This window comes from Saccopteryx bilineata, chromosome 1 (genome assembly GCF_036850765.1).
Source record: "Saccopteryx bilineata isolate mSacBil1 chromosome 1, mSacBil1_pri_phased_curated, whole genome shotgun sequence".
Classification (NCBI taxonomy): domain Eukaryota; kingdom Metazoa; phylum Chordata; class Mammalia; order Chiroptera; family Emballonuridae; genus Saccopteryx; species Saccopteryx bilineata.
The window spans coordinates 181717822-181741273 of NC_089490.1; the positions used below are offsets into that span (position 1 = coordinate 181717822).

General features: G+C 34.5%; 1 protein-coding gene across 7 annotated transcripts in view; it reads left to right on the forward strand.

The window, feature by feature from the left end:
• The window catches only part of FBXW7 (F-box and WD repeat domain containing 7), a 181789-nt gene that overhangs the window by 105857 nt on the left and 52480 nt on the right, over positions 1-23452 (forward strand). Inside the window, exon 1 of one of the 7 annotated variants that reach the window (XM_066280814.1) lies at positions 18579-18859. The exons of the other annotated variants lie outside the window; for them this stretch is intronic. Coding sequence (XP_066136911.1) covers positions 18713-18859 — 147 coding nt within the window. The 5' untranslated portion in view covers positions 18579-18712. Of the gene's footprint in view, positions 1-18578; positions 18860-23452 lie in introns of those variants that run through there. 7 annotated transcript variants of the gene reach the window in all.

A 23452-nucleotide genomic window follows, 5' to 3' on the forward strand; every position in this document is an offset into this window, starting at 1 on the left:
TGTATATTTTGGATAACAGACTCCTATCATATTGTCTTTAGCAAGCATTTTCTCCCAGTTAGTGGCTTATCTTCTTATTCTCTTGACATTGTTTTTCACAGAGCTAAAGCTTTTAATTTTAATGTTTAGGTTACAATTATTTATTTCATAGAATTTTTATTCTTTGTATTCATAACCTTTTTTCTCCTTGTGTGACCTATGAAAGTCACTGTGATAGCTCTTTTTTAATTGAATTGTAACCCTGGTATATAGGTTGGGCAGGTGATATTAGGCAGAATTGTGATAGTTATAGTAAGCTTTATTTATTTCTTTTTAATTTAAATGGCTGACAGATCTGATTCTCTGAGCTTCTACTGTGTCTTATAGGACCTTGTACTTTGCATATAGAAAATTCTTAAAAAATTGAATTGAACTTTCAGAAAACAAAAATCTTTTAACTGTTTTTATAAATACAGGTTTAATCCTGTTCTGCTTAGTATCAATATTTACAGGTTTCTGAACCTACATATAAAACTTTAAATTTGTCCCTACTAGATTTTCTGTTGTTATTTGACACAGTGCCTACATACTCACCCAGTTTCCTTTTTGATTCCTTCCTTACCAAGTTCCTCCTTACTAAGATGAGCTTGTATCAAGATTCTATCTTCTAGCATTTTCACTGTCCCTCCCAGTTTTGCAATTCTCAGTGCATATGTATCCACATCCAAATAAATCAATGGTATCTTCAGTGAGGAAATGAAAGCTAGGTTGAGACAGTGTTGGGAAGGTGTAAAGGAATGGAAATAAGGAATAGTAACTTTTTTGAATAGTGGTAAAATTTTTAGAAATAGATATAGAGCCTCCCTAGGTGAGTATTTAACTATATTTCAAATATCTATATGTGTTTATATTGGGGAAATTTGTTTAAATTTTTTGTTTCTATTTTGTTTTTTAATAGTTTGCTGATGCCTAAGTGGTACTTTGAGGGTCATTTGCAGTTTCCACACCATAGGCAACTTACCTTTCCTAGATAGTTGGAGGATTCATCTTGATGCCAAGTACAGGAACTTCACAAAAACTTCTTGTAGTTTCTAAAATTTTAGCTTAGAAATACCATTAGCTTAAGAGTACAGAAAGTGAATGACAGCTCTTGTTCATATACCACCCCCCATCCTCTTTAAAACTCCAATAAGTAGATAATAAATATAAATATAAAAAAGAGATTTTTAAAACTTAGGTACCTTTGGAAGTTAGTGTCACACCAACTTTATTTAGATGGTAATCTAGTTTTTAAACCTTTTCACTAGTGATTATAATTTTAAGGATATTCTTAACAAGATTCTTTTCTGCTTGTAAATATATGTTTTACTTTGACTCTGTCCTAAAGTCTTAATTCTGTCTTTGACCTTTCTTCTGGAGGGACACGATTTATGTATTTCATTACTTTGGTTGCTGTAATGAATCTCTGTTGTCTACAAATTCTGATAAAAAAAGAACAAGTTGGATGAATTATAGAATTAGAACACAGAGAAAAGAAAATATGCATAGAGAATTTAGGCATGTAGTAAATACCCAATTGGTAGTCACAATACTATTATTTTTCTTCTTTCAAAAGTTCCTTAAATTCAGTATTGTTTAGTTTTTAAAAAAATGCTTTTTCGGCCTTGGCCGGTTGGCTCAGCGGTGGAGCGTCGGCCTGGCGTGCGTGGGACCCGGGTTCGATTCCCGGCCAGGGCACATAGGAGAGGCGCCCATTTGCTTCTCCACCCCACCCCCTCTTTCCTCTCTGTCTCTCTCTTCCCCTCCCGCAGCCAGGGCTCCATTGGAGCAAAAATGGCCCGGGCGCTGGGGATGGCTCCTTGGCCTCTGCCCCAGGCGCTAGAGTGGCTCTGGTCGCGGCAGAGTGACCCCCCGGAGGGGCAGAGCATCACCCCCTGGTGGGCAAAGCGTGGCCCCTGGTGGGCGTGCCGGGTGGATCCCGGTCAGGCGCATGCGGGAGGCTGTCTGGCTGTTTCTTCCCGTTTCCAGCTTCGGGGGAAAAAAAAAAAAAAATGCTGTTTCTTTTCCATTTAGGATTGGGATTTTTTTTTTAAATAGGAAAGCTTAAAAAATATTTTAGCCTTCTCTCATTGGATACTCTAAATATGGATAGTAGTTCAAAAAAAGGCACAGAGCCTGACGAGGCGGTGGCGTGGTGGATAGACTGTTGGACTGGGATGTGGAGGACCCAGGTTTGGGACCCCGAGGTTGCCAGCTTGAGTGCGGGCTTATCTAGTTTGAGCAAAACCTCACCAGTTTGGACCCAAGGTCTCTGGTTTGAGCAAGGGGTTACTCGGTCTGCTGAAGGCCCACAGTCAAGGCACATATGAGAAAGCAATCAATGAACAACTAAGGTGTCACAACGAAAAACTGATGATTGATGCTTCTCATCTCTCTTCGTTCCTGTCTGTCTGTCCCTATCTGTCCCTCTCTCTGACTCTCTCTCTGTCTCTGTAAGAAAAAAAAAAAAAAAAAAGCACAGAGAAATAAAGTCACTGGGAGGGACAACATATTTAGGTTTTTGTAGATGTCATACATGAGCTTATTTAGCATATTTAGTAAATCAGAAAGTATTTTTCACTATGAAATGTCATGTATAAAATTAACATTTAAGAATTCATCTGTCTCTTCATTGAACACTAGAGGGCCATATAGTACTTTATTGCAATTGATAGAACTGCTTTCAGTGTACTTAAATATATGTAGTAAGTGCTTGTCTCTTACTCTCAGAATAGAACCTTGTGTTCTATTCTAGTATACTATTTCTTGCTTGATATTTGAAATTAGTAATTGGAGTAGTTATGTGTGTTATGGAGTAATATGTGAGATACCTTGAGTTTTTTTTTTCTTTTTTAAACCAGCAATTAGCACACCTTCATTTTGGTATTTTAAAGCAACAATGCAACAAAACTGAAGAGTAAGCTTTAGAATAAATGTACGCATGTGTACAAACTTACTGTGCTTTTGGAATATAAGTATAGTTTTTGAGAATTTCTAAGTATCTGCACATAAATGCCTTAAAAACAGAAGTCCTGTTATTGTTAGTTGCTTTGGGGTTTCTTGGCATATAAGTGAGAAAAGAACGATACCTGTAAATTGTCTAAATTTTCTCGTGTTAGCAGAGAGGATCATATTGCAGGCATCACCACCTGATCATCCTGCACTAAGGAGTATTTGAACAAATGATTCCTCATCCTGAATTTCTTTTAATTGCTGGGGGTGAAGAAATGAGAAATGAAGTGTGGCCCAAATGAGTAGTGTGGATGAGTGAAGAAAGTCATGATTGGCCCAGTATGTATGTTCAGGCTCTTATGAACTGCAGGATAATATGCCTTTCCTAAAAGGTGTTAGCTAGGATTCAGTTAAAAACAAAACAAAATGAAACAAAAAAAAATGTTGTGCAGGTTCCAAAAACACTGTCTTTGAGCTACCTCTGACCTATGGATGCTATTGATTTTGATAGCTTCTAAAGAAGAAGTTCAACATCTTAAATAGAGTCTTAGTTAAATTTTTATTTTCCCTTTGATATACTTTGGAGAGTACTTGCATTACTAATTTCTATATTATGTTTCAGGCGGAGGCAGATAAGGACATCTTCTCTTTCCCTAGTATTTAAATTTAAGCTTCCCTTTTTGTACAGGAAGATTAGGAGGAATTCAGGGAAAACACATGTCTATACCTGGGCAGAAAGCATGAAAGGATCTTTTTTTTTTTTCATGATTACCACACTTTATTCAGAGGACAAAATCTCACACAGGCCAGAAGCTGAAAGGATCTTTTAACAGAGAGAAAGAGCAATAACACATCAAAAGACTTAAAATAAACTTCATCTTTTGAGTTTTTCTTCCTTAGATTGTTCATTTTAATATCAAAGTATTTCCTCAAATTAGTTACTATAAGGAAGTGACAAAACTTCTATCTTTAGCCTGACCAGGTGGTGGCGCAGTGGATAGAGCGTCGGACTGGGATGCAGAAGGACCCAGGTTCGAGACCCTGAAGTCGCCAGCTTGAGCGCGGGCTCATCTGGTTTGAGCAAAGCTTGAGCAAGGGCAAGGGGTTACTTGGTCTGCTGAAGGCCCACGGTCAAGGCACATATGAGAAAGCAATCAATGAACAATTAAGGTGTCCTAATGCGCAATGAAAAACTAATGATTGATGCTTCTCATCTCTCCGTTCCTGTCTGTCTGTCCCTGTCTGTCCTTCTCTCTGACTCTCTGTCTCTGTAAAACAAAAACAAAAAACAAACTTCTATCTCTAGTTCTATATTTTACTGAGGAGTTAGTCCTCTTGAATATTAATTTACTTTTCCATTTAAAGTCGTTGCTGTGATAAGCGGTGTTCTCTGATAGTTATATTTTGTGTTTGCTTTTTTGTATCACTACCATTTTCTAAAAATCACATTTGTTGCTATATTTTGAAAGATTAGCTAGAGTTTAAGTGATTAAACACTGAGTTTGAATTCTGATATTTTTGTGCAAGTAATAAAATTAGCTATTAATAGCACAATTTGTTTGGTGAATGAATGTTAAATGGTCAAATGTAAAACAAGTCAAAAAAGAGATCAGAATTGGATATTGTGAAAAACACTGGAACTGCTCTTTTCTCCAGGAGAGACATTAGATATTATTCTTGGATTGAAGACATTAACCTATTACCTTTTTAACATGTGTCTGGAAAACACATTAGCTTACTAGTTAAACTTTGTTCAGTTTAGTAACATTATTGAGCACTGAAAGAATAGCCATTTCTCTTTTAAGATGTGCCTCAATTTGATACTAGCTTTTATGGGAGTGGAAGGAAGGTAATGGATGGAGCACATTACTAAGCTAAATGCATACATCTATTCTAATGGCATTTTATTTCAAAAAGGTTAATGGGAGAGGTTCAACTGCAGAATTGAGGGTATGTGGTATTTTACAAAGGGTAAAGATCACTTAGATTTCCTCAAAAGTCAGAAGGTTTGTGACATTCGGGTTAGTATGAGTACCAGAGATATTTCTACACTACTACCTATATTGTATCTACTGTATTTTTCGCTCCCTAAGATGCACCTGACCATAAGACACACCTAGGGTTTTAAGAAGAAAAATAAGAAAAAAAAAATTCTAACCAAATGGTGTGTTAAAATATTTAATAAAATACTATTTTTTGCTCCATAAGAACCATAGACATTTTCCCTTCCACTTTTGGAACGAAAAATATGGTAATTCCCATCAGTGATTCCTTGACTACACTGAAATGATTTTCAACCAGAAAAACTTCTGAACCTCATTTCCCAATATCACAGTTTATAGGAGACTGAAGAGGTGATGCAGGCCAGAAAAGTAATTTAAATGAATGAAATGGACTAAACATAAGACATCCCCCCCAGCCAAAGCATCTCTAAAGAAAATGACTGTAAATATTGTGACCCTGATATTGCCATAGTTTCCAATTTCTCAGAAGTCACTGGAATTGCCTGACCAAGTGATGGATCAATGGATAGAGCATTGGCCTGGGATGCAGAGGACCAAGGTATGAAACCCCAAGGTTGCCAGCTTGAGCACTGGCTACCGCCTTGAGTGTGGGATCATAGACATGACCCTATGGTTGCTGACTCAAAGCCCAAGGTCTCTGGCTTGAGCAAGGGGTCACTGGCTCAACTGGAGCCCCCCAGTCAAGGCACATATGTGAAAGCAATCAATGAACAACGAAGGTGCCACAACAAAGAATTGATGCTTCTTATCTCTCTCCCTTCCTGTCTGTCTGTCCCTCTCTTTCTCTCAAGCTAAAAAAAAAAAAAAAAAGCACTGTGATTACTGATTTTTAGTAGAGAATTTCTCAATTTTTTATATGTTGACTTCTAAATTATTTAAAAGCATTTCTGTGTGCTGATTTGACCTGTGGACCACCCATTTTCACTAGAGAGCTAAAAGAAAAGTGTGCAATTCATTACTCATTGCAGAATGAAAATAGTTCTCATCCAGTTCAGATCCGTCCAGGGCACTGAGTTGTTTGGAGTGTAAGTACAGCATATACATAGCACATTAGTGCCTGTGTTGGTGACCTAAGGACTTTTTTCTTTGGTTAAGTATACTGATTTTTAGGTGTTGAACTGCCACATGAATTGGCCTCATTAAAAAAAAAATGTGTATCATAACTTCCACAAGGAATTCGAGGGGGCTTATATGTAGGAGAAACAAATTTTGTAAAAATGACTAAGTATACCTGGAAGTCAGAACCAGGGAAAATACTGGAGTGGACTGTGAAAACGAGGTCCTGAGGAGAGGTAGGAGTGGGCTGTGATGAGTTGGAATAAGCTGTTAATAAGATGCAGGTTGGCCACTCACACGGGCCTACACTAGTATTCATCAAAGTATGACCCTAGACTAGACGAATCAGAAACATCTGGAGTACTTACTAATAATGCAGGCTGCAGGGTTACACGCCAGAAATACCTAACCAAATTTCTAAAGTTGGGATGTGCATTTTTTTTAAGCTACCAATGAGTCTGATGTAGATTAAAGTTTGCAAAACATTGGCTTATTAGTTTGTCAGTCTGTTTCCTTGCGATAAAATAGGAGGAGGATGTGGCGACTCCTCTCAGGAAGAGAAAACATGTCAGCCACACAGATACACACGCACACACACAACCCCCTTTTCTAGTATTCTATAGAAGGAATTTCTCCCCACGGGGCTTCATACGTGAGCCAGTAGAGTGTTCTCAGTAGCATAATATTTATAAATGAATGCATCAATGCTTATAAATGATGATAAATACAGAATGTGACCTCTGAAGTCAGACTGTAGAGTTTTCAAATACTAGCAGCTCTATCACTTGACCTTAGGCAAACTGTTAATCTTTCTTTTAGAGTTATCTTAAGGATGGTAGTAGTATCAACAATAATATAGTAAAGTACTTAAAAAAAAGTGACTGGCAGATAGTAACTGATACTTGGGTGTTCTTGAACTGAATAGCTGCAACTAGAATAAACGCAGGGGAAGATTCTCTTTGGTACTTCTGTAATATTCTAGAAGTACTGCTTGATACTGCAGGGAATACTTCAACTTTTCACAATTAAGAGGTGGTCATAAACCAATGAAAACAGTCATTACAAGTGAAAGAATAAGTTTCAATCAGAGTGATATCTCTATTTAGGATGTATTTTTGAAGAATGTTGATACAGCTACTAGCTATATCTGATGTAGAATATTAACTTGATTCCTACTAGTAGTAAGAATTGTCAGGGTAGCATCTTGCATGTAAACTTTAACCTCTGATTATGTGAAACTAAAATAAAGAATGATAATTGTTTTCATAGATCATTGGGGCTAAAAAAATATATTTTGTCTAGAAAAAGATTTACTTTGTTCAAATGTGTCATATCCTTCTGTTTGGTTGGTTTTTGCTGATGCTGTTATTAAAAATAGCTTCTTTGACTTAGAAATAAGTTTCTTTTAGAAGATACTTTACTTTCAAAATGAAAATGCTTTAATTTTTTGTTTTTGGTTGATCTTAAATGGCAATTTCTGGTTATTGAACTCAGATGCAATGAGGAATGAAAGTATGAGGAAAGTGCTGGTGAATTTGGGAAGTGCCAAGAGTTAATTCATTTTTTTAGCTGCAGATGTTGGTTTTATATGTCTATATTATATGTCTTAATTTTCTAGAAGGAATTATTTGAACTTTACCAATATGCTACCATCTGTCTTATGGTTTAATGAGTAAAAAATTTAAATATGCTGAGGAACATCTGTAATGTTTATTACAGTTTTAGTTTTTTGGGTTATTTCTTATTACTATTTCACTATGTTAACTGGTATAGAAAAAAAGATGAAAACTTTAAGATAGAATCATTATTCTGTATCATTTAGATGTTAGTAATCCTATATTTTACTTTGACTATTTTTATGTTTTTTTATTCCAGAAAGAAACAGAGCAGAGATTACAAACTGATGTCTTATACAGTATTTTAAAAAATACATTTAAATTTGTGGACATTTAAAATTTTGGAGAATTCACATAAAAATACTGATTTTTCACTTTTTTGCAAATATGGACTATCTGGCTTTACTGGGCTCATGTGCTTCCATGACAACAATCAACCACATCTTTTATTTATTTATTTATTTTGAGGGGGGAGAGAGAGAGACAGAGAAAGACAGACAGAAAAGGAGAGATGAGAAGTATCGACTCATAGTTGTGGCACCTTAGTTGTTTATTGATTACTTCTCATACGTACCTTGACCAGGGTGAGGGGTGGGGAGGCCTCCAGCCGAGCCAGTGACCTCTTGCTCAAGTGAGTGACCTTATTAAAATATCCAGGTACTTGCTAAACACTTCATTTCCAATGAGTATTATCAAGGTGAGAAGTTGTCAGCAAAACTTTTGCTACCCTCCAAATGCCCAATAACTTAAATTTTCATTTTGGATTATCCTTTTCATTCTAAGCTACTCAGATGGGCCCTGGCTGGCTGGCTCAGTGGTAGAGTGTTGGCCCAGCATGTGGAAGTCCTGGGTTTGATTCCAGGCCAGGGCACACAGGAAAAGTGCCCATCTGCTTCTCCACCGTTCCCCCTCTCTTTTCTCTCTCTCTCTCTTCCCCTCCCACAGCCAAGGCTCCATTGGAGCAAAGTTGGCCTGGGCGCTGAGGATGGCTCTATGGCCTTCGCCTCAGGTGCTAGGATGGCTCTGATTCTAATGGAGCAACGCCCCACATGGGCAGAGCATCTCCTCCTAGTGGGCGTGCCGGATGGGTCCCAGTCAGGCACATGCGGGAGTCTGTCTCACTGCCTCCCTGCTTCTCACTTCAGATACATACATACATACATACATACATACATACATCTCAGGTGACTCTTCAGTTGCAGCAGTAAGCCAGTGTTCTTGGAGCTTTTTCTTTTGTAAGATGTGTTTCAGTTAACTATTGCTACCTAACTAGTGACCCAAAACTTTTTAGCTTATAACAAACAATTACTTTACTATTTCTCATTGTTTGTGTGGGTTATGAATTTGGATAACTTGGGCATTGCTGACTCAAGGTTGTGTTCAGTGGTGGCTGGAGGTGAAATAGTAGGGCTCTAGAACAGCTGGGGACTGCCCAAGAACATTTTTCTCTTCATGTAATCCAAGGACTTCTTGACATATGGTCTTTTTACCTGGGCTAGTTTGTGCTTTTTCATAGCAGGGTGGCCTCAGGGCAATCAGATTACTTAAAACTGGCTACCATGGTTTTATGTTAGCCTACACATGATGTACTTTTAAATTCTCTTTTGGCTGAAACAGACTCTACCTCCCAGTGGAAGGAGTGTGCGGAGTGCATTATAAGAAGAGCATCGGAGATAGGGGATATTGCTGTGACCTTCTTTGAGAAACACAACAATTTGCTATAGGAGGTCGTAGTATCTTTGCTCTTGTAACTTTTTTACTTTTCTTTGGAACTTTACAATAATCAGGCTCATTAAAACAGACTGTTTATATAATATGCCTTATATAATATTTTATTTTAGTTCTCTCTCTTTTTTCTTTTTTTCCAAGTGAGAGGAGGGAAAAAAAGAGAGAGAGACTCCCTCATGCACCCCGACTAGGATCCACCAGGCAACCCCTCTGGGGCTGATACTCTGTCCTGGGGCCATGCTTGCTATTGAGCTATTTTTAGCACCTGAGGTGAAGGTTCAACAGAGCCATCCTCAGTGCCCAGGGCGAATGTGCTCATACCAATTGAGCCATGGCAATGGGAGGAGAAGAGGTGGTGGTGGAGGAAGAGGGGTGAAGAAGCAGCTTCTCCTGTGTGCCCTGACCGGGAATTGAACCTGGGACATCCACATGCTTGGGCCAATGCTTTACCACTGAGATAACCAGTCAGAGCTATTTTAGTTATCTAAAACTCAATTATCTGGCAAACTTACATATCTGAAACATGTAATAATAAGTAATTAACAAGTAAATCTCCAACTAGAGTAGAAAGTAACACAAATTGGTTAGGCTTAACATTCTATAGAGTAGAATACATGTTCTATTACAACAGAATGAATTTAGGGATTAGAAATCTCAGCTCCGCTGCCTAGCAACTTTGTTACTCTGGGCAAAATTTTAAACCTTTCTGAGCCTCAGTTTTCTTAACTGTAAAGTGTGGGATAATGTTAACTCACAGTCTTGTCTTGACATTTGAAGTGAAATAAAGCATGATCTACTAGGAACAATGTCAGTGTTTAATCCTCCCCCTCATTGTGCCAATCTGAAATAATACATTTCTATTTTCTTAGCTCTATAGTTGCAGACTTCCTTTATATCAATCTTTGATCTGATTAAGGCATAATCAAGAATCACAGGGATTGAGTTTTGCTTTTTCTTAGTTTTTAAACTTTCTTGATAACTGGTTAGTGTTTTATTTACTGGCAAGAATGAAAACTTAAGACTGTCAGTGTAACTTAAATTTCAGTATAAAATTAATATTACATTTTGTTGAATACATAATTTTGACAATGTAAAAGTCCAGTTGTATCAACTGTCAGCTCATCCAAGAATGAGACCCTAATTATGTATTTTCTATACTTTAATTCTATACTTAGTTTCTATGATTAAAGTAATTCTGTACTTATATTTGATGCTGAAGTGAATATTGATAAATGCATATATATCAATGAAAATTTTATCAGTATTTTGTGAATATTGATAAATCTCACATGCTTACATAGCATGTTATTGAGAATTATATAAATGAAGTTGTGGAACTATGTTTATTTCACTCAAAATAATTTATTTTTATTTATAAATGTGTCAAAAATGCAACATTGTAGGAAACATAATTATCTCTCCTCTCCTTACTACTTTACTTTTTAAAGTTATCACCACTTAAATATATATATTTCCATAGTTTCTGCTTTGTATTTTTCATAGGACTAGTTCCTATATGGTGTTAAACTATTAATTGGGTGAACTTCCTGAATTACAGTTTAATTTTTTAAAGTTATATAGGAAAACCTCCTGTTTAACTTACTGTGCTTTAAAAGAATTACTAGTACTAAATCCTTATTTATGATTCTCTGGTCTGCAACACTCTTTAGACGTTTTACAGGAGAAGTAAATTATTGATAAGTAATACTTAGTTTAACTGAAGTTAATGACCCTTTTATGCTTAAAGTTGTGCATGAAAGTAACTTAGATGAGGGGCCTTAAAAACTGATATTAAAGAAGTTTTTATATTCTTTCTTACACTTAAATTATATTTTTGAGAATTGTGGAAAATGAAATTGCTTTAAATCACTTACTCTGTTATATGAGGCTTTTGTATGACTGGAAAACCTATTAATTACTGTGTCATTTTTGTCATAGTTGATTTAAAGGTATAACTATAATAATCATCAACTAAATTCTTGGTGAGCAGCTGTATAAGACCAATTAACAGCTGGGGTAACCCAGCACAGGCTGTAGGAGTTAAACTGATAGTCATCAAGACTTTATAATGGGCATTTCTGAAATACTTAAGAAATTCAAACAAATAGTTGGATTTTTGTTTTATCTCAAGTATTTATTTAAATGCTTAATGAAAAAATGAGGAAAAATTTACTTTAATGTTAACATCTAAAGTTCTTAGACACAAATATTGTAATAAAATTCAAAGTATACAAAATATATAAATGTGTGTGTGTGTGTAACAATATGTGTGTGTAACAATCCAAAACATTACAAGGCTGTATACTTGGTAATGTCAGAACTATAATATACACATATAACTAACTGTATGTCTTCTGTTTCAGTGACTATGGTAAGTATGAAAGGAAAGATATCTTTTCCCTTTATAATGGTATAGTATGAAATCATAAATTCTGAGTTTTAAAAATATTTTATCTTTTAAAATAATTTTTAAGGAACTTATTTATGCCTGTAAACTTTATTCCAAATAAAAATGTTTTCTTATACAACACTTCACAACACAGGGATTGAGGTATATTTTTAGAAGTTTTAAACAAATGGATTGAAGCAGTGAATTTTCTTTATAAAACTATAAACTAAACTGTTAACTATAATAAAGGAAGGTTTACCAAATTAACAATCCAAAACATTACAACAAAGCTGTATACTTGGTAATGTCAGAACTATAATATACTCTTAAAGCTGCAAGGGGCTTCATTCACAATCAGCTGCTCTAGCCACCTCATTCAAGAAATCTGAAATCTGAGACTAGTTAAGAGACTTACCTAAGGTCACACTGGTTAGTGGAGGTGCTGAAACTAGAACTTAAAATTCACCTGGTATTCTTCATATACTGATAAGTTTATCACAACAATTACAATACTTTTATTAACTTGTTATTGTAGCAGTTTTATTTTGAAAATGCTATATAAACATGTCTATATGTAATACTCTTATTTTGTAAATGTCTAATTACCAGGTCATACTTTGTACCACTTACCTCAACTATATGTGCTGTTTCAGAACCCATGCTAATTTCTCTTAAGTAGTTAGGGGCATTAGCAGGGAAATACAGTAATATATTTGGACCCATTAAATATTTACATGAATGTAATATTTCAAATGCATTATAATTAGAGGTTGTAATCCTTCTTAGTGAACACTTTAAGCATATAAAAAATGTCTTTTAGAACTTTTAAGGGATCATTTTGAATGTGATTTTAATTTTATAAAACATTTCTGTTTGAATTATGCCTTTTATAACTATAAAACTTTAAACAGAATGTCATATATTTACCTTTTTTTCATAATAAATCTAATGGTTCTTTTCTTTCTAAAGTTGAAGTAATGATATAGTGTTTGGAATTTGTTACTAATACATCTTGACAGTTCATTTATCATTAAGCAAAGAACTTAATTTTTTGATTTATGCTGTTTTCCTCTGTATTTAAATTGCTCTGTCTTTGTACATGAATTGCTTAGACTCAGGGAGATACTCTAACATTTTGGTATATAAGGTGTTAGTAAAGACTGACACAACGGCTTAGGTGTAGAGGATAATCTGTCTCACACTATATCCCTGAATAAATGAGGATGCTTTATAATGCCATATTCTCATCTCAAAAAGATAATGGCTCAAATTTATTTCATTTTAGTAATGGTATAATTTTAGCATCTGGAATTTTTTCTTTTTCTATGAAAGAGTAAATCACTTGTTGCTTAAATTCACAGACATAATAACATTGAGTTTAAATGGCGTATGTTGATATACTCCATGTCAAAAGTTTTTGATGTGAGCCTTTAAAATGTCTTGATTTAAAATCATTCATACTTATTGGTAAATGTGGATCTTCCAAGTGATTTGTTTGAGCCAATTCAAGAATAGTTTATGAAAAATGGCAAGTCTTTATGCTATTCATATGCTGTGGCCTTTGGTCAAGAGCAGTTAAATCCTAGCTTTCTGAATAAATAATGAATGAAAGTAAAGGTCAAAATTCAGAATAAATTGCTGTCAATCTTTTTATTGTTGTTTTGAGAGAATTGGAGTGTATGGGTCTGTAATACATTTTAGAAATACCATTTTAGTGATATTTTGTTGCATGTAGCATTTATATATAGTAATCATTTTTGACCAATGCAGACTTTTAGAAGGGAAATCAGAAAGCAATAAGTGGGCAAAAGACCTTATATAGAGATCTTCTCTCTCCCATAAATTCTCCAATATTAAGTTCTTGGATGAATAGTGATATCAGGAATCTTAAGGTGCCAAGACACAGCAAGCTAAGATACTACAGCTTTATTTTCAGGTAAAATCTTTGACAGAATTGTGGAAGTCTTTCTAAAAGTTGCAGATGATTATGTTTTAAAATATTCTACTGAAAAGTTATTACAGGTAGATTTTTAGATCTCTGCTTGCTTTCCTAGTGACTTTTAAATTGAAATGTAATCTATAAAGCACTTACTAGATATGAAGCATTATTCTATGTGCTTCACTTACATTAACTGATACAATCCTCATAACAGTCCTGTGAGGTGGGTCCTGTATAGATGGAATTCAAGGACAGAGACATTAATTTAAGGTCCTAACATTGATAAGTGGTGGAACCAGGCTTTGGACTAAGGCAGTTTGGCCTCACTGTCGGTGTTCCTGAGCTTGTCTATTTTGAAGAGTCTCAGTTTGGGAGCGGGGTTAATAATTAAGAATATCAATATCTTAATGTTTTAAAAAATATAATTGAAACTGCAGTTTTACTTTGAACACATGGAACTAGCTGCATTTTTAAGTATTAACAGTTGGGGTTTTTATGCATTCTCTATGATCCCTCATTGACTAGGGTTTTCTTCTGTATTTGAAGATTTGGTATTTTGAGTGTTTCCATACTGAATGAAAGCATTGTGTTAGAAGTCTTGTTAACTGGAATGTTCCAAAAAAGAAGAGACATGGTAGTACATGCATTTGGAAATTAGCAGTCACTTTGCTCAATCACTCAAAATGTCACAAAAATACACAATTGGAGGCATATAAATCGATTTTGTGTTTGGTTTCCTAGAGCTGCAATGTTCTGTGTTGTCCAGTTGAGGGCAGCTATTTACTGGTTTAAAAAATGAGGTTGAATTAGAATGTCACCACTTTGTGTTTACCAGAACTTTGCATCTAATGTAAAACACAACATTTGATATACAAACAGCCTTAGTTTTCACTCCTATTATCATTGTAAACAGCTTTTTGAAAATGAAAAACATTTTAATTTGTAATAGTTTCCTATACTCTTGTAAGCAGGAAAATGAAAATTATTTTAGTTTTAATTTTCCCAGTCCAAATTCTTTTCAGTTCCAATTTTTTCCCTCCTTAGAATCAGACTTCAAAGAGGTTAGAGAACGTCATTATACTCCTTATTTTTAAATTATCTGCATATAAGTACTTGTGACCATAAAATTCTTTGAGGTCTTTTAAAATATAAAAGTAAAATATTTAATATTTTAGTGTTTTTTATTAACCAGTGGATTAAGTGAAAGTTAATCTGATTCATTTTTCTATGCAGAATGAATATGTTAAACTTGAGGAATGTAGTATGCTCTTATTTTTCTGCATTAAAATAAGAGTTTAAATGATATCTTCTGTGTGGTTCAGAGAAAGGACTTCTAAAGTGTTAATTGATTTCAAAGATATCACAGATAATTTTTTGAGAATAAAGAATGTCAGTCTGTAAATAAACTATTTAATATTAAAATAGATACTGGCAGTAACTTGGAGAGGGGGCATTCTGTGGGAGCTACTTCAAGGGAATTTTTCTAGTAAGGAGAATAAGGCAATATGTTTGAAGGTTTTCTTACACACACAAAAAAAGATTAGTTTTGTGTTAAAAAATCAAGTGGGCATCATTGGAGCTGCTGAAACTAGAATAAGGCTAGAAACACTCATTCTGCAAAGCAGTAAATAGTCTAGTGGGACTGTAGACAGGGTTATCTCAGATACTCAGCTCACCTTTTTTCTACCATTCCAACTTACAGATTTCCAGTACCCTGTCTTCTATCCTTAGATCTCTGTTGGGTGTTTTTGGTGCTTATGGTTTCATCCGTAGTCATTTACTTCTTTATTGTGGTTAGATACCCATATTTATCCATAAAATTTATCATTACATAACATAAAAATTTGCCATTTGACCATGTTTAAGTATACGATTCAGTGGCATTAAGTACATTCACAATGTTGTGCAACCATCAACACTATATATCTCCAGAAGTTTTTCACCATCCCAAATAGAAACTCTGTACCTATTAAACACTAACTTCCCCTTTCCCCTGGCAACTACCATTCTGCTTTTTGTCTCTGGAATATAGTTGCTCTAGGAACATCATGTAAGTGGTATCATACAATATTTGTCCTTTTTTGACTGACGTCCTTCACTTAGCATTATGTTTCAAGGTTCATCCATGTTGTAGCATGTGGCAGAAGGCTGAATAATATCCCATTGTATGTATATACCACATTTTGCCTACTCCATTCATCTATCATTGGTTACTTGGCTTGCTTCCACTGAGTGGCTTTTGTGAATAATGCTGCTATGAACATGGATGTACAATTCTGTTTGAATCTCTGCTTTCACTTCTTTTGGGTGTATACTTGATAGTATGGTGATTTTTTGAGGAACTGCCACACCATTTTCCACAGTAGATGCATCCATTTTACATTCCTACCAGTGATGCACAATGTTTCCACTTTCTCCTCATCCTTGCCAACACTTATTTTCTCCTCTTTTTTCCCTCCTTCCCCATTTGTTTGTTTCTTAATAATAGTGATCCTAAGGGGTATTCATTGGTGATTTATTGGCATTCATTAATGGGTGTCCATTGGTGGTTCATTCTGGTGTTGATTTAAAATTTCCCTAATGATTAGTGACATTGAGAATCTTTTTTTTTTTTAAATGATAGATAGGGGGATAGACAGACTTCCACATGTGCCCCAACCGGGAACCATCTGGCAACCCCTGTCTGAGGACAGTGTTCTCTCCATCTGGGGCCATGCTTGTAACTGAGCTATTTTTAGCACCTGAGGCGGAAGCTCCACAGAGCCATCCTCAGCATCCAGGCTGATGCGCTCATATCAATCAAGCCATGGATGCAAGGGGGGGGGGTGGAGGGATGGAGGGATGGAGAAGTAGATGGTCACTTCTACGTGCCCTGACTGGGAATCAAACCTGGGTTGATGCTCTACCATTGAGCCAACTGGCCAGGGCCAACATTGAGAATCTTTATATGTGCTTATTATTTGGTTATTTGTATATCTTCTTTGTGGAGAAATTCAATTGTTTATTTTTGTGTAAACAATGTCACCTCTGCTAATGGTTTTGTATTTTTAACTATATACATTTTAAATTGTGGTATAAGAGAAAGGTATACTTTAAGAAAGTAGTATCGTGGTAGGATTGGGCATATTTCTTGTGTATTATTGATTTTCTATAGCCCAGTTTATATTTAGAAAGACAGATCTCTCCAAAGATAGAAAGAAAATCACCTACTTCTAACATTCTCCTTTTTAATTCTCTTCATATCACATTCTAAATGTCCACTATAAAGACCCATAAAAGCTCTTAGAAGGAGAGATAAATGAGACGACTGGCTATTGAAAGAAGAACATAACATGGAAGGAAAAACAAACTGGTTAATAGCCTTCTGAACAGATAGTTTACATCTATTATCTGTTGCCTATTAAAACTATTAATTTTCATACATTTTTTTCTTTGTAATTGTTTAGTTCATAGGCTTGAGTATAAAATGTAGTATAAAGATTAACTAACACTGACATAAATGGTTAAGTTAGGGAAATATTTGAGATAATGCTGGAATGATAAGTTTGGGATCACTTTGGGGAGAGTCTTCATTACCAAACTTTATTTTAGGCACTGGGGAACTATTGAAAGTCTTGAGGAATAGATTGTATACCACATTCCCTCTCTCCATATTAGAAATGTTTATATGACCTTGGTATGCTGGAGAAATTTGGCACTAAGTTTTGGCGATGAACTGGTTAGTTATTATTCACTCGTTTTACTATTATTACTTCTCAGCACAGGTTAGATTTATAAATATTTATTTTTTAAATATCTTGAATAAATCACAACACATACTGTTACTCCTTCCTTCCTTCCTTCCTTCCTTCCTTCCTTCCTTCCTTCCTTCCTTCCTTCCTTCCTTCCTTCCTTCCTTCCTTCCTTCCTTCCTTCCTTCCTTCCTTCAGTGAGAGGCAGGGAGGCAGAGACACATTCCCGCGTGCACCCCAAATAGGATCCACCTGGCAAGCCCACTAGGGGGCGATGCTCTGCCCATCTGGGTCTACTGCTCCGTTGCTCGGCAACTTTGCTCAAACCATTTGAGACATGGCTGTGGGAGGAGAAGAGAGAAACAGAGAAGGGGGTGAGGGGTCATGTCTTCTGTGTTCCCTGACCGGGAATCGAACCTGTGACTTCTACATGTGGGACCAACGTTCTACCACTGAGCCAACCGGCCAGGGCCCTGTTATACTTTTAAGTGGAATCAATGAGTTTTTCCGAATGATAGTGAACTGAAATTTACAAACAACGAAAGTATCTGCTGTTAAATGCAGATTAATAGCTATAGAGAGCTTGAGTTGATTTAATGTTGTAGTGAGTATGAGATAGAGAATAGTATATGTGGAAATGGAAAAGAAAGCCATGCTTAGGACAAACACTTGAAAATATAATGCTCATTCTAAATATATCTAGGTAGAAGAAATGTGTGTGTGTGAGTGTGTGTATGTATGTATGTTTGAGCATGCACAAGCACTGTCCTTAAATTTGAAGCATAATCCAAAACATTACTAAAATATTAATGCTGATATTTGGGTAAGGAAAGCTTAGAGAAAATACAATGTTTATTTTTTATTTTTGTAAAGAAAAATTTACTTTCGCTTTCTAAGGAACACCTACATTAGTGGTTGGAGAAGTTTTAAAAGGGACCTTAAGCATAGCCCTGCTTGGTTGTATTCACATTACTGACTTTGTATGGGAGGTTCACCAGCTGTTTGACTGGCAGGAGCAGGAGCTTTCCCTTCAGTAGTTTATAATTCCTGGCTATTCTAGGATAGTTTGCACTTCACCAAGCCTCAGACAGGTCAGGACATTTGGTAGGAGAAGGTTGAAAGACAAAAGCAGCAGGCCTTGGGTTCTCAGCCTTTCTTTTTTTAAACAGAAAATTATATTTAAATTTTGTTTATAGAATTTTTGGTAATGTGCCTGTATTACATATAGAGAGTATTTATCAACCAAGAAGAGTTTTAAAATGTCAAAACTGGGAAAAGCTACTCTAAACCATGGCTTGGTTCCTGTTGATTTTAAAAGCACGAAAGAGCCTCTACCACATCAAACTGTGATGAAGATATTTAGCATTAGCATTATTGCCCAAGGCCTCCCCTTTTGTCGAAGACGGGTAAGTCTTACACATTTTGAAAAATTGGAATATTTATTTAAATTAAGTACTTCTGCCTGCTTTAGTAAAGAAATGCTTCAATTTTCAATTGACTTTTATAACTAAACTCAGTGTATTATATAGCCAGCAAAAACTAAAAATAAGTGATAGTTCTAATAATCTTATAGAGTCTTGAGGGCACAGTTACCCAATCCACCTTTTTCTTTCTCATTTATTTTTTACAATATTAGAATCCTTACTTTAAATTGATATATATAAAAATTTATGTTTTGAAATATGTTGGCAAGTACTAAAATTCAAAATTTGTAGTTTTTATTTTGGGGAAAAGCAAAAAGCTGCTGGTATTCTCCTTAAACATGGGAATTAAAACATTTGGCTCTTATAAAGAATATTCCAAGTTCCCTAAGTTTATCTGGCACTTAAAGCTGTATTATTTTTAAATTGCTATTTCTTAAACTCAACATTAATAGAGACATTACTTTTTTGCTGTTATGTAAAAATAAAAATAAAATGCCATGTGTGACAGTTACGATAACAGTTTATATATAGGCAGTCCTAAACTAACAGACATCTTGTAGAACTTGTGCTAATGTATAATCAAGTTGTGATCTGTTGGATGTTTTTTAGGATGACATTGCCCTCTCTCTCCCACCAAATTTTGACCCTGTTACTACAAGCAGTTTTGTTATATTTTCTGAGTTACTTGGTATTGCCATTTTGAAATATTAACTAGAGTGATATATTTTGGGATCTGAAATATGTTTATGATTCTAAACACATTGAACAAAACAAAACAAACCTGTCTGAGGTTAAATGACTGTGCATACATCAGTGCTATTAGTGGTTTGGTACCCCCTCTTACCTTTTTATTAATTAAAAGGGAAACACTCTATTAAACAAGTAGATTAACTGATAACACCTGAGAAACATTTTTCTTCCTTAGTAAGGAGAATCTTCTATTGGCTGGGACTTAAGTAATCTTTGTAAAATATGTTTTTTATTATCTTGGTTCCTTTTGAGTAGTTTCCACTTCTCCAAACAAGTAGTAGTCATGATGAAAAACATTTCAAGTGACGTTTAAATGTAATACAGTTTAAACATTGAAAATGGAACACAAATATCTCCATCACTCTTATCTTTTTCTCTACTATGTTTCCAGAAAGTGTATTTTTAATTTTATTTTCTTTCACTTTGTCACTTTTGTAACTGCTGAATGAGGTCACTGCTCTGATTTAAGCATTTACACGGAAGCCTTTAATACCTTAAAAATCATTACTAAATAATGTGTAAACATAACAATACTTATGTAAAAGAAAATACTAATACAAGTAAATTTTTTAATTGAGGAAAAGAAGTGTCAGTTTTTTCTATTAAAGGGTTAACACATTAATAATTAAGATATTTGGTTCTAAAAATTAATAGAAAACATCAGGGCTTTCCCTGAGGGCTTCCCAGTGTCACTACTCAGTATGACTCTTTTAGGTTACTATGTTATGTTAAATTATGGCTTTGGATTTGCAACAATAGAAGGGGGCTAAATTCGAAAAATAAAATTTGTAATAGAAATTTTCCCAGAAGAAAGTTAAAAAACAAAATTAACACATTCAGTTTTAGACCACCTGCCTGCCAGTAACTTACTATTGCATAACTCATTGACTCTGCCTACTAGAAATATTAGAGGGATAGCGTAATTATATCCTCCCTCTCTGCTTTTGCAACTGGTTTATTTAGGTAGCTTTAAATTGATTCACATGCTCTTTGTTATTTAATTTACTAACTTTCCCATGGTAAAATTAACGAACATTTTTAAAAGGTAATATTCTTTATCAAAGATTTTAAAAAGACCTTTGGCGTGATATGTAATTAATCATTTTGTATCTAACATCCAGTTTATCTTTTACATTAGGTATAGCTTCTTTCAAGCAGATTTTCAGACACAGAGATAGACTACTGTATTTTGTAAGCCTTTTCAACTAGTGAGCAAATGGATAGACTATATGTAGTCTTGACCCATTCAAATTTGAAAAACATGAAATTGTTCCCTCATCATAGATGTTGATCTTCTTAATGTTTGCACAATAAAATAACTTAGAAAATTGTGAAAAATCTTTGTAGTAGTTGTTATAGCTAATACTTCAATTTATATCGCTCGAGTGTTTTCAGGAAATTCACCTCATTATTGAGTATAATATTAGTACTGGTAGTCTAATTTATTATTTGAATTAGTCTAGTTTCTCATGAGAGATACTTTGGACTTAATACTAACAATAGTGAAGAAATAGCAATCTAACAATTAATCAGTTACCTAAAATCAAAACATTTTTAATAAAGATCGTCATCATTTATTTATAGTTGCTTATACATTCCTGATTATAAGTATCACCTAGAATACTTGTTAAAAACACAAAATCTAGGGTTCCCTCTTTTCAATAGTCAAATATAAGAGATCTGGATTAAGGCTCAGAGATCTATCTATATTTTTTAGAAATCCTCTAGGTAAGTCTTAGTATCAGGAAAATTTGAGAATACTAGTTGAGTACACAAATTCTAAAAAGACCTAATTATACTTTAAGAAAGAGAAATTTCACAGGAAAAAAACTTATTTAATCTATAAAATATCTGGTAATTATTAGTTTTTGAAATTGGGATGCCTAATTGTGGTAGTACTGTATTTCTTAAATCCTACTATAAATTATTTTATTTTTCTACATTTTAAACATATAAAATAAGGATGCAGCTTGGTGGAATTTCATACATGGTTGGCTGTGCTGGTTTATCGACAAGTACTGTTTTTAGAGTGCCTTATATATTCTTAGGTTTGAACCATATACTGATTGTGTGTCCCATAAACATGGGCAACACAGCTGTATAAGAGAATGGGGTAGAGCTGCTAACAGAGTGGCAGGAGGGTGAGGTGAGGACAATGGGGACAAGAACTTGTTCACCTGAAATCCAAGAGTTCAAGCAATATGACTGGGATTTCTGATAGTTGGAAATAATTTTGTAATGATGGTATTACATATCAAAATTTTGTATCTAGCCCAAAAGTAGATTATCAAAAGCTCTGTTGGTAAAGCAAATTTGTGAGTTACTACCCTCCTGAATTTATAATTCTTCAACTTCTCTGAATTTGAATGATGATATAGGGAATTATTATTTTCTTCCAGTAATTAATACCTTTTACTTCTTTTGATAAAAGTAAGGCATGCTCAATGTATTGTATAAAACTTAGAAAATATCTTTCTTTACAAATTTTAAATGATCAGTAATTCTGCTTACAAAAAACCACAGTAACAATTTTAAGTAAATAATTTTTTAAATAGCATTGGTACTTTAATCCATTTTTACTGTATTGCTGGTGGTCCCCCATGGCCGTAGTATAATCTGCCAAGTGAAAGTACCATAACTTTCTTGCTATTGTTGATTTGGACAGTTACCTGCTTTGAACTCTTGAACACAGATTTCTACAAGTAGAATTATTATTGGGTCAAGGAGTATGAACTTTTTTACTCTTGCTAAATACTGCTAAATTGTTTTCCTGGAAGATTGTACCAATAAAAAAACAGCATAAGGGACTTCTAATGTTGCTTAAAGAGAAAGAAATATTCTAAGCCAATTTATTCATACCAAGGCAAAGTTTTGTAGATTTTATTTAGTTGATACTTTCTCATTGTATTTCCATGTTTATTATTCTAGATTTTCTATCAGGAATTTTTTCATTTAAAGAAAATAATATGTGTTTATACTTAAAAGTTTCATGAGGAAAATATATAAATAGATCAAGAAATTATTTTTTGCTCATGGTGTTATTTTTTTCTTATTTTTTATTCTTTCTAGAAAATATTTGTCATACACCTGTCACCTATGTTATTTTCAATTATAATTGTCTTCTACTTTTCCAATAGTTTTAAAACTGTCATCTTTGGTTTTATCTAAACAGATGATCCACACGTAGTTTCATGATTTATTATTGTTTTTAACACATTATTTTAACTGCACGTCTTGTGATTATCTCACTTTTATTTTTCACCTTAGTTTGTACTTTTACATTTCTGGATTTTAGTGTGATATTTGTACAGTATAAATGACAGCCTCTCCCAAAGTCTATTGCTATTAATAATCTCTGCTACAAGGGTACTTCTCATGCTAGCAAGAGCAGCTGCCAGAAATACTTGCCTGTTTCTTATAGCACTACTACTTAGTCTTACATTTCTGACATAGCTTTGCCTTTAGCCCCCAATCTGGGTTTGCCCCTTTTTTTTTTCAATTCTAGTCTAGCTATGATTAATTCTCATTTAAAGTAGTTGTAGCAATCTGCTATTCTAAAATGTCTTGATGCCTGAAAGACATTTCGTGAAACTCAGCATCCATTTCATGGAACTCTTAGACAAGTAAAAATAATAGATGGATTTCTTTTTTAACATACAGAAATAAGAAACCTTTAAAAAGCCAGCATCACGTGCTCCTTCCTCGTACTAGTCTATATGGTGTCCACCAGTAACATTTGTGCCTCTGTCTCTCCAGACATTTTCCGTGACTTCACAGTCTGGTTGGAACCGTTTTCCTCGCACTAATTACATCCACCATTGTCGT